General features: G+C 37.5%; 1 protein-coding gene across 1 annotated transcript; it reads left to right on the plus strand.

Moving 5' to 3' along the window:
• Positions 1–3,261: 3,261 nt before the first annotated feature.
• On the plus strand, positions 3,262–12,543 carry LOC116130341 (ABC transporter I family member 6, chloroplastic). Its single transcript, XM_031416091.1, has 7 exons — positions 3,262–3,607; positions 3,687–3,737; positions 4,210–4,431; positions 4,537–4,659; positions 4,995–5,171; positions 5,974–6,080; positions 12,417–12,543. Exons 1-6 carry the CDS (start codon positions 3,302–3,304, stop codon positions 6,058–6,060), a joined length of 966 nt encoding a protein of 321 aa, XP_031271951.1. The 5' UTR covers positions 3,262–3,301; the 3' UTR covers positions 6,061–6,080; positions 12,417–12,543.
• The last annotated feature ends 19 nt before the right edge of the window (positions 12,544–12,562 follow it).

The following is a 12,562-nucleotide window of genomic DNA, read 5'->3' on the forward strand; positions in this document are numbered from 1 at the left end:
GTTGATCGAGTCTCGTTGATTGTTGTAAATTTTCGTAATAACAATCTTGTTATATCGAAATGAATATTTGCATATAATATATCTATTAGAGAATTATGGGTAGCTTAGATATAAAAATTCTTAGAGTAAATGTAAGTTGTAATAAAACATTATTTTTATAATATAAATGATATTCACATGCCATTAATACTATTTGGAATAAGACAAATACTGTTGACCATTGACTTGCTTTCATTGAGTGATTAGAGAGTTATTGGTATTAAATGATGTATTTGTCAATTTTCAGCTAACCAAGCCACTTATTTAAGACTTGTGAGTATTAATTGTTTATTTATTAATTTAGGTAAAAAAAAAAAAAAAAAATTAACTTCTAGTCATTAAAACTAGCTGCGCACCAAATTTGGTTTGGTTTAGAGCATCTTAAAAACACACTTTATATGACTCAAACTCTTTATTATAAAGAATTTATCCATAAAAATAAGAGTCTAATTAACTCTTTATTCTTTAAATATAAATTAAAAAGTGAGTTTAACTCTCCATATTTAGGAAGTTAAATTTCATTCTTTATCCTAATTTTAATTAATAAATTACAAGTTTCTATGTATTTTATTTATTAGTTATCTCTTCGTCTTTTTCTTGAAAATAGAGAACATCTTCATTAAATTTAAAGAGTCTATTAGATTTGAATACAAATTTAGTTCTTTATATTTATAAATTAATAAAAATGCTCTTTATTTATATGAAATGTGCTCTTTAAAATAAAGAAGAGATACTCTTAATAAAAGATTAGATGAGGAAGACTATGTGTTATAGTATTTTTAAGATTAATATTTAATATTTTAAAAACAAATTAATCATTTAATTAAATTAAATTTTTATTTTCAACTTAATATATATGCATCGAACCTAGCTCTGTTCATTTAATTTTACCTTATCTTTGAAGGATCTAAAAACACGACTATTTCATTATTTGACAAATAGGATTCAGTCATATAAAACATAGAATTTAAGATTTTCATCCAAACATCAAAGTCTAATAAATAAATAAATAAATGAGCAATGCTAGTTTTACAAAGACACATATAAAGGGGACATACAAAGACAATCACCACCTTTGATTTTCATGATTTATCTTTCTTTATTTTTTCCGTTTTTTCTTTGTTTTTTTTCTTTTTGATGATGTCACTTTGTAGCCCTCTTTGTATGAGTCTTTGTAAAGATAACATTTTTCTAAATAAATATGCCGTTACCAGTTATCTAAAAAAGATTAAAAATAAAAATAAAAACTCCCTGATTTTAACACAATTGTCGCTCTATTCTATGTTGGTACACTCATTGGTTCAATCCAAGTTTTTTAATCAATATAATTTTTTCCTTGTTTTTAGATTAGTTGTAAAATTAAGAAAAAATAGATAAACAGTGAATGGGTACCCATTTGGGTCTATTAACTTATGTCAAGTTGTTTTGTTTGAGTGTGTGTTTTTGGTTTTGTTTCATATTTGTTTTCTTTATTTTAGGTACAAACACAAACAGGAACAGCCAGCTAGCTGACCCCCCCTCCCTTCACATAAATTTTGGAAGAAGAAGAAATAAATAAATTGAGTTTCCCTCTACTTCATATCCCTTCCCTCCATTCCAATTCTTTGAATACAAACCAAACGTAGAAAAGAGCCATTTTTACACTTTTGAGCTTTCCAAAGGCCTATGGGAAATGTCTTGATTTTTGTGGTAAAAAGGCAATAGTAAATTCTATAATGCAAACTACCAAGATACTAATTTACTACTATCAATGTCGTTTTATTATGTTGTGAGGAATTGAGCTTTACAGGAGCCAGTGGGGTTGATAAAGTTAATTACCCACTAAACTTCAAAATAAATATATATACAGTATTTATATTTGTCTAAATAAAGTGCATGAAAGTTTCGTGTTGTTAGTTGTCCTAAAGATATCTTATTCAAACAAAAGGCCACCTTCTATGGACAGTTTTAGAAGAATGACCGAGATAAAATTTGGAGACTCGTGTCAAATGGGCAATGGGCCTAGGTTTATGAAAAGTTGACATGTGTCTACATCTAATGATCATTTTAGTTAGGGTTAATGGGCCAAATAATAGCCGAAAAGTCCATCTAATGGGAAACCCACAAGGTGTTGACAAGTGGCCTGACACTTGTCATTCCCAGAGCTATACGTATTCTCCTACTTCCAAAGATTATTTTCACTAATCAATAATTCAAAGGTTAACATTGACCTCCATCACCTATAATTCCAACTTAAACATGATCAACAGCAAGCATTTTTAAGGCGTTTATGCTCCAAAAAAATGCAGTATGTATGCTCACGCAATGATATTTTATTTGGGATATCAAATTTAGAATGAGTAGTATTACTCTTTTGTTTAAGTATTTTATTTAGATATTGAAAGAGTTATTGATGTTGTCGATGTTAACAAATTTATTTTCTTTCAGTTTTGTAGGTTTTGCATAAATCTCATAATTTAGACTAATTTGTTTCAAGCAATAAATTTGCCATGGTGTTTTTTTTACACAAGCAAATGATTTATCATTTACCTTTATTTTACTCCTTTTATAGTCTCTTGGAATATTAGAAGAAAAATATTTAAAAAAAGTACTATATGATCACATTTTCTTCACTTTTACCCACTTGAATCTCTTATTTAGGACTCTCAAAAGTCTGGTGTAATAGAAAAGAGTGATGTTCTAGGTTTGAGTAAAAAAAATTATTTTCTTTGGTGCGGGGTAACTTTTTCCCATTTTTAAATTCACTCAACCTAATCTAATTATTTGATACTTCATCGATAACCAGAATAAATGTTTGATTATGTGAATATTTTTCAATTCATATTCATTCCATAAACCAATTATGGTTAAATCAAATTTTAACCAATATTATTAATACCAAAATCCAATTTAAATATTAAAAAATATTATTATTATTATTACTATAATAAATTTGTGCCTGATTTAATCAAAATATATATCTTTCTTTTATCTACACTATTTGGTTTTCCGAAAAATTCATAATCAAATAAATAATTTTACATAATTTTGTGATATTTTTTAAGTGATATGATAATATGAAAATCCAGGTTTTTCACATTTTATTATGGAAAAAGTGTTTTTCACATTTTACATGAAATAAAAAACGTGAGCCTAGTAAAATACAGTATAATATATATTTATTCGGATTAACCCGAATATTTAATACGGGTCTACCATATTCTATCTCCAATAAAACTATCCACAACTTGCAGTTTCACCCCACAACAACTGACTGCTAATCATGGCGGCACTTCTCCCATGCACACATTTTTCATCGGCCAAATTTACATTTTTACCCTCGAGTTCCTCCGCAATTATTATCCCTGCCCTCCGCCCTCTCCGTCCCCGCTTAAACCACCGTTGTCGTCTATCTCTCAACTCCATCAGAGCCTCCGTCTCCACTGTCGATTCTCCGTTGGCTTCTTCTACCGACGGCCGGGATGAGAAGAAAAAGCCGCTTCTTCAAGTCACTGATTTAACTGCCGTCATCGCTGAATCCAGACAGGAAATTATTAAGGGAGTTAATCTCTTGGTCAACGAAGGAGAGGTGCGTAGTTTGTTTAATCCTCCGCCGTTGACATTAAATCATGTTTATGGCAATCTAACGGTTCTGGTTTTTTCAATAGATTCATGCTATAATGGGAAAGAACGGTTCCGGGAAGAGCACACTTTCAAAGGTTTAGTTTTTATTTATTTTTAATAAATCTTTTCCATTTTAATTGAGGTGAACTTCAATTTCAATGTCATTCATTTTGTTAAATTTAATTAGAAAAGGAGATTATCCATTAATTAAGTTGAAGATTTGTCATAAGTACGAGTGGAGGGTTTGAATTGCGAAATAGACAGTGACTGAGCTCCATAGAGCTGTTTACGAATTTAAGAGATGTTTATTTGTCTGAAGTTGTTTTGAAATTTGTAGGATTTATCTGTAATTTGCTACAAGTTAAGGTGGCTTATGGGATTTTAAGGAGGTTTATGTGTCTGGCGAATTTTGAAATTGATGAAATGTATATGTATTTTAGCAGTGGGTTTATGTGTCTTATGTTGAAATTAGTCTGTGTTTGTATGTACTGTAGCTATATGTTAAGAGATTAATGAAATTTATCCATGGAAGATGAAAATTTGTGAATGATGGCATGATTGGTGAAGGTCCTTGTCGGGCATCCGGATTATGAAGTGACAGGAGGTAGTGTCATTTTTAAAGGAGAAAATTTGCTTGAAATGGAGCCGGAAGAGCGCTCACTTGCTGGGCTGTTTATGAGTTTTCAGTCACCAGTTGAGATTCCAGGAGTCAACAATATTGACTTTCTGCAGATGGCTTACAATGCTAGAAGAAGACAACTTGGTGAACCGGAGCTTGGACCCATTGAGGTTAGTGGGCTAGTTGTGATTTCATTTATGTTTCTGTGCTTGCTGTTTCTTTGAAGCATCTTTACATATTGTTCATTTATCTATGATACTGTGTTGTGCTTGCAGTTCTATGCTTACATATATCCTAAACTGGAACTTGTGAACATGAAGACCGACTTCCTCAACAGAAATGTCAATGAAGGATTTAGTGGTGGTGAAAAGAAACGCAATGAAATTTTGCAGCTTGCGGTATGAATATGAACTCTGACCTTTCCGCCAATTTTTTTTTTTTGATATTAATTATTCAGTGAAAGCAAATCCATTGTGTTACTCACCATGGGTCATTGGGCTTGTGATCTCTGTTTATTGGTATTGAGATTTGGGAATTATTTGAAAATGGGAATTATTAAATGTGATTTTCCTTGGCCAGAAAGGGGTGGGTTGGGAAGGGTGGTTCAATTTACATAAGAATTTATTGTAATTCAAGAAATTTGAGACAGCATCACTGCAAAACGAGCAACCGGGTTGAATATGATTAGAATTTTCCTATTTCTGATATATGTATTTGTGCCTGTATATTACAGGTTTTGGGAGCGGACTTGGCTATATTAGATGAAATTGATTCTGGATTAGATGTTGATGCGCTTAGAGATGTAGCACAAGCCGTTAATGGGATTTTGACTTCAAAGAATTCTGTATTGATGATAACTCATTATAGACGGCTTTTGGAATTTATAAAACCAGCATTTATTCATATCATGGTGAGTCATTTGGAAAATCAGGAAGTGACTGTTTGGATTCGTGTTTGTGGTAGAAATTAGATTTTAGAATAACACTGAATGAGCTTCTTACTTTTATATTTTAGGATCTCGCATGGAATATCATGAATTGTTGTGGCTTTGTTATGACTTAGTTGAGTAATGGAACGGGTGTAGATTTACATCTTCAAATACCACAAAAATTGCAAAATGGAAGCATTCAATTCTTGGAGGTCAAAGTTTAAAATGTGGTCTTTCATATTTACTCATAGTGTCTATATTTTTTGATGTATTAGGGATTTTTTTGTGTAGTTGCACCCTTTTTGTTACTGTATTTAATATGTATGTTTTCGCTTGAGTGGGAGAGGGGAGGAAAATAGGGTTGTGAACTACATGGGCAATAGGTAGGTGGTAAAAGGTTTTTCATTGGATAGTAATATTTCTTTTTGTTTGCTTAATAACAACAATATTTCATTGTGGATATAGTTTGGGGTTTATGGTAGGGAACAAAGTTCAACTTGATGATGTAATCTGAACTAACACAGCTTTTAGGTCATGATTCTGCACTTAACAGCCACATTTAATTTAATGATTGATTCTGGACCAGTGGTTTATCTTTCAATAAATATGATTATTAAACAGAATATAATGCCTTCATCTATATGGTTCTCTAGTTGCCATCCTTCAATCAGCTTTTCATTTTCTTGATGGGGCTAGATCCTTTTGAAGCAATATACCTGATCTATAATAAAAAGTTCTCATTCTTGCTAAATGCCTACTCAAATTTTGTCTTTTGGTCATTTAGGATGATGGGAGAATTGTAAAGACAGGGGATGCATCCATAGCACAAATTCTCGAGGAGGGTGGCTATAAAGCAATCTCTGATGTGTAATTGTATGCCATTTATTGCTGGTATATTTCTCTCTTTCTCTCTAAAAAAAATTTGTTCTATTTTGGTGGAATTTGTATATTTTTTGAGTTCCATGCTTCTAAACTTTATAGCCTCTGTTTTTGTTGTTGGTTTAAGAACTTTTTTCTGGTCGAAGATAAACTGAGGTCACATTTTTAGTTTACTGCTCATTTTGAGAGATAATGGATTTCATGATGTTAATTTGACTTGGGAGATCTTGATATCCTGTCAGCTGTTCTCAAGCTGCCTGCCACCGTCCCTTTTTTTGTGATGGTTTCTGATGCAAACCTCAATCTCCAACATTTCACAACACAAATGAACCACAATCCAATGATCTCAAACACAGAATTCAGATAAAGAAACTGGACAATAAGTATTTGTATTAATTCACTCTCGGTGGTACAATATCAGTAATGCAAAAGAAACAAAATAAAGAACGTAATGACAGATAGAGTTGCTAACAATTCGAGGAGTTAGCGGCCTTCCTCAGGATTCCCTTTCAACAAAATATGTTCTCCCTTTTTGAGCAGACCTCCCCTATTTATATACACGTGAGATTTTCCCAAGGTAACCAACCCCACAAGACACTTGTACTTATTCCTAACTAATTCCCCTGGCCTCTGGTCACACTCTTCTCATGCCTTCGAGTCATGCTCTTCTCCCTTCTCCTCTGCCTCTGATAGCTTTTAGTAAGGGGTGGCCTATCAATACCCCCCCCCCCCCCCCCCCCCCCCCCTCTTTTGAAGTGCCACCTTGTGCTCAAGGTGGAATTGAGGGAATTGGTGGACAATAACCTCGAAAGGCTCCCAAGTGGCTTTGAAGGGTGGAAGGTCTTTCCATTGGATTAAGACCTCCCTGGTCCCATACAGTAAGGTGCGAGAAGAGAGCACTGTTTCGGGTTGCACAATCAGTTCTAAATCTTCAGTAAGAAAGAAAGGCAATGGTTGAGTAGGCACAACACTGTGTAGACTCTTCTTGAGTTGAGAAGTGTGGAAGACTGGGTGGATACGTGCCGTAGATGGCAATGCCAACTTGTAGGCCACTTGGCCAATCTTGGCTACCACTTCAAACGGGCCATAGAATCTTGGACTCAATTTCTCATTGATCTACCTAGCCAAGGACCGAAATTTGTAAGGCTGTAGCTTTAAGTAAACAAAATCCCCCACCTGAAATGAGATGTCTCGCCTGTGTGCATCAACAGCCTGTTTCATACTCCCTTGGGCAGCCGATAAATTGCTTTTAAGGTCATTCAGGATGACATTTCTTTCCATCAGTTGCCTGTTAACATCTTCCACTGGGGAAGGGCTGTCAAGTATACTTGAGAAGGATGGGTGGGTCACGACCATAGAGGGCTTTAAAAGGGGTCATCTTGGTGGAGCTGTGGTAGGTGGAGTTGTACCAGAATTTAGCCCAAGGCAGCCATTTCGACCACTGTCGCGGCTGTGAGCTACAAAAACACTGGAGATACGTTTCCACACATCGGTTCACAACTTCGGTCTGCCCATCCGTCTGCGGATGGTATGCGGAACTGAACTTAAGAGTGGTGCCTGCGGCCTTGAATAATTCCTGCCAAAACTGACTCATAAACATTCTGTCCCAATCTGAAAATATCGATTGTGGGAACCCATGTAGCTTGACGACCTCCTTCATAAAAATGTCAGCCACGTCCCTAGCATTAAAGGGATGGGACAGTAAGATAAAATGCCCATATTTGGTTAACCTATCTACGACCACCAGAATTGTGTCAAACCCTTTTGATCTCGGCAATCCTCCTATAAAGTCTATGGATATATCCTCAAAGATCTGGTTGGGAATAGGTAAGGGCTGGAGCAGACCGCCAGGTCTCAAGGAGGAATACTTATGTGTTTGGCAAACAGTACAAGCTTGAACATAATTCTGTACATCTCGTTTGATCCCTTCCCAATAAGCAATTCCTGCCACCTTATAGGTCCGAAAGAACCCGGAATGACCGCCTCCAGGACTAGCATGAAACTCCTTTAGTAACTTAGGAATAAATTTGGAAAATTTGGGCAACCTGTTTATGTACAGCAGGCAGCCGCGGCGTAGCTGATAGTGAGGTCTGCAACTTGGGTCAAGGAGTAAGTCCTGGATAATGGTTTGCAACTTAGGATCAAGCTGGGATTCAGAGGTGAGATCTTCGTAGTCTGAGAATTGTACCATGGTAATAGCCTGATGAACCAACTCTTCTTCCCTGCGAGACAATGCATCAGCCACCTTATTAGAGTGCCCTGGATAGTACTGAATCTCAAAGGTAAATCCCATGAGTTTGGATAGCCATTTTTGCTGCTCTGGTATCTTCATTCGCTGGTCCAGAAGAAACTAAAGGCTCCTCTGGTCAGTTTTAATTATGAACTTGTTTCCCAATAGATAGTGACTCCATTTGTGTACGGCGAAAACTATGGCCATGAGCTCCTGCTCGTAAACTGATTTTTGCTTGGCCTGAACCTTGCTCAAATATGCGATTGGTCTAGACTGTTGGACCAACACTGCCCCAAGACCTTGCCCCAATGCATCTGTTTGGATCTCAAAGGGAACAGCAAAATTAGGAGTGGCCAGAACCGGGACAGTAACCATGGCTTTCTTCAGTTGTTCAAAAGCCTTCTAGGCATTTTCATTCCAACAAAAAGAGTCCTTTGTTAGAAGCTGAGTTAAGGGTTGGGCGATGGTGCCATACCCTTGTACGAATCTCCTATAGTACCCGGTGAGTCCTAGAAATCCCCTTAAGCTTTTCACACTAGTTGGAACTGGCCAGGCCACCATGGCCTCGATCTTTTGAGGATCAGCCTCAACCCCTTTGTCCGACACTAAATGGCCTAAGTACTCCAATTTCGCCTGACCAAACAGACACTTTTTGCGATTAATAACCAGTTGATGTTCCTGCAGGATCTTAAAGGCCTGGGTAAGGTGAAGGATATGGGTGTTCAGGTCCGGACTGTAAATTAGGATGTCATCAAAGAAAACTAGTACAAATTTCCTGAGGAAGGGTTTGAAAATGGTGTTCATAAGTGCTTGGAAGGTGGATGGGGCGTTGGTAAGGCCAAAAGGCATAACTAGGAACTCGTAGTGGCCCTCATGTGTCCTAAAGGCTGTTTTGGGTATGTCCTTATCACTGACTCTAATTTGGTGATACCTCGACTTTAGGTCAAGTTTAGAAAAGGTGGTTGCTCCATTTAGTTCATCAAGCAGCTCATCAATGTTAGGGATGGGAAATTTGTCGGGTATGGTGATGGAATTTAGGGCTCTGTAGTTGACACAGAACCTCCAGCTACCATCTTTTTTCTATACTAATAATACGGGACTGGCGAAGGGGCTGGTATTGGGTTGAATTATTCCTGCCACTAACATTTCTCCTACCAGCTTCTCAATCTCATTCTTCTGGTAATACGGGTACCTATAGGGTCTAATGTTGGGAGGTTGAGATCCTTCCTTAAGTACTATAGCATGATCAGTCTCCCTTTTTGGAGGTAGCCCGGATGGTTGATCAAATAAGGCTGCAAATTCTTCCAACACAATAGCCACCCTGGGGTCCAAAGGTTCCTCCCTCGCGTTTGATTTATTTTCAATCGAACATAACTCAACCAAATAACCCATTCCTATTGTTTGTAACAACCTAAGCATGGCCTTGAGAGACACTACTGTCTTTACCAGAGAGGGGTCCCCTTGCAACATGACACGTTTTCCCTCAACCTCGAACGCCATGGTCAGATTCCTCTAGTTCGCTCACACATCACCCAGGGAACTCAACCATGATACTCCTAGCACCACATCAGCCCCACCGAAATCAAACGAAAAGTAATCCTGTACAACCTTCACCCCCTGTATCTGTATGTTTACGCTTCTACAGATCCCTTCTCCCCTCACGGTAACTCCGTTACCCACCATCACTTCGAACGCCTTCTTTCCTTCCACGGGGATCCCTAATTTTTGCACCAATTCGTGGGATATAAAGTTATGCGACGCTCCACTATCGACCAACACAATCACTGACTCCTTTCCCAAGTGACTTCGAATTTTTAGTGTCTTATCTGAGGTGATACCCACATGGAATTCATTGAGAGAGCCACGGGATTACCTTCTAGAATAGGTTCTTCTTTGCCGTCTAGTGTGGGGTCTCCATCGTCAGGTTCATCATCTTCCCATGCAAGCAAAATCTGTAGGGCCTTACTTTTGCAACGATGATTAGGTCCGAACTTCTCATCGCACCTAAAACACAGTCCTCTCTCTCTTTTTACTTGGATTTCGGCCTTCGTCAGCCGTTGGAAATGGTCCCCTCGAAACCCCACCGTCGGAGATTCCGTTGATCTTTCTCGTCGGTCAAAACTGTGACTGGGTGTGTGTTGCCCCAAATCGCGATGGAAAGAGTGGTGCGTCAGATCTGAATTTCGATTCAGATTTGTTCCCCACGCGGGTCGAAAATTTTTTTGGGTTTGGGCCTCTAGACTTGGGCTGACCCGAGAGCAACTCTCCCCCTTTAAGCCTTGACTTTTGCTAATTTTTCCCCGGGCCCTCTCTAAAACCCAGTTCTTTTCCTCCACTCTATGGGTCAGATCAATTACCTCATTCAATTTGTTGGGCTTACTTAGGCGTAGCTCTGCCTTGATTTCCTCCTTCAATCCATTGATAAAACTGCTCACCAACACTTCTTCTCCTACCTCCGTCAGTGGAGCTTAGTAAGCTTCAAATTGTTCCCTATACTCCGTCACGGTTCCCTCTTGCTTTAATGCAATCAAGGCCTCACAGGCAGATCCCTTAAACGATGGTCGGAAACGTTCAATCAAGGCAGATTTGAAATCTGTCCAATTTTTCACTGGCATCCGGATGTCCATCCACTGGTACCAATTCAAGGCCCGTCCCTCCATACAAACGGCAGCAACCTCCACTTTCTCCTCCTCAGCATATCTGTTAATGGCAAAATATCTATCAGCCCTAAATGTCCATCCATATGGGTCTTCTCCATTAAAGAAGGGTAAGTCCATCTTTTTAATCTTCTTATCTTTTTTGTCATTTTCCCCGTCAGTGATTTTGTCACCTTCTCCATCAGATTTTTCCACTTCCGTCATCTTACTCTTCCCACTACTATGACTAGCTTCTTTTTCATCCTTGATTCTCATCCACTCCCTGAGCTCCAGTAGGTAGTCTTTGAGATTACCCATGTCTTCCTTCAAACTCATCAGATCTCCTCTCATCGTTCCCATTTCCTTCTCCATTCCTTCCATTCTATTTTCCATTTTCGTTTTAACCATTCCCCAACGAAACTGGCTCTGATACCAATTTGATGCAAACCTCAATCTCCAACAATTCACAACACAAATAAACCACAATCCAATGATCTCAAACACAGAATTCAGATAAAGAAACTGGAAAATAAGTATTTGTATTAATTCACTCTCGGTGGTACAATATCAGTAATGCAAAAGAAACAAAATAAAGAACGTAATGACAGACAGAGTTGCTAACAATTCGAGGAGTTAGCGGCCTCCCTCAGGATTCCCTTTCAACAAAATATGTTCTCCCTTTTTGAGCAGACCTCCCCTCTTTATATACACGTGAGATTTTCCCAAGGTAACCAACCCCACAAGACACGTGTACTTATTCCTAACTAATTCCCCTGGCCTTTGGTCACACTCTTCTCATGCCTTCGAGTCATGCTCTTCTCCCTTCTCCTTTGCCTCTGATAGCTTTTAGTAAGAGGTGGCCTATCAGTTTCATGCTCAGCATGCACTTTATGTGATGGGTTCAATTGATTGCGCATGAAGAGGCAATGGTGCCTCTTTTCCATCGAGTCAAGAAACTCCTCATAATCACGGCAATTAATTTTGGATCATAGATAGGAATGGGCAGAGTCAGGTTATGTTAACGTACCATGAATCATGCAGAAGTTTAGTTCTGTAAAGTGAGACTAAAGACTATCTCTGACTGATGGAAAAGCGCGGTAGATTGGTTGTGGCTTTCCTCTTAGAAAATATAACAGTTGAAATATTGTTTTTGTTACAATCAGTTAGTTCTCTATAAAATATTATAAGAGAAACTTTGTTTGAGGACACTTACATTTTATGTGCATAGATCCCAAGTTCCTCCCTGAGTCGAGGTGTCATTTGAAGTGTGTCGGTTACAGGAATTTCCTATGGCCTGAGCGTGGCTTCATTTGTGCAAAATATGATCTTTTTTTTTTTTTTTTTAAAAATAATTTTTGGTTTCAGGTGAACCATTTGGTTCTGATATGTTTATATTTTTTAGCTACAGAACAGTCTGCTGCTCTTTTTGGTCTTTGTGGATTAACCTTATTTCTCTTCGTTTTCTCTTTTGTTGGTTTTCAGCTATAAGTCAGTGGTTTCAGCTTCAGAATATGGGAAGATGATATGTTTGCAAATGTTGATTATTGCCAGAAAAAATTCCTAAGGTATGGTTTACCTAACATGTTCATTTGTGAATTACTTCTTTCTTAAAAAAAAAAAAAAAAAAA

The sequence above is a fragment of the Pistacia vera genome, unplaced genomic scaffold, assembly GCF_008641045.1.
Source record: "Pistacia vera cultivar Batoury unplaced genomic scaffold, PisVer_v2 Contig106, whole genome shotgun sequence".
Classification (NCBI taxonomy): domain Eukaryota; kingdom Viridiplantae; phylum Streptophyta; class Magnoliopsida; order Sapindales; family Anacardiaceae; genus Pistacia; species Pistacia vera.

Excerpts from the sequence above, each read along its gene's own strand:
- LOC116130341 (XM_031416091.1), top strand. The coding sequence starts at position 3,302 with ATGGCGGCACTTCTCCCATGCACACATTTTTCATCGGCCAAATTTACA. Across the intron at positions 3,738-4,209 it reads GGAAGAGCACACTTTCAAAG|GTCCTTGTCGGGCATCCGGA; the intron begins GTTTAGTTTTTA and ends TGATTGGTGAAG. Across the intron at positions 4,660-4,994 it reads ATGAAATTTTGCAGCTTGCG|GTTTTGGGAGCGGACTTGGC; the intron begins GTATGAATATGA and ends TGTATATTACAG.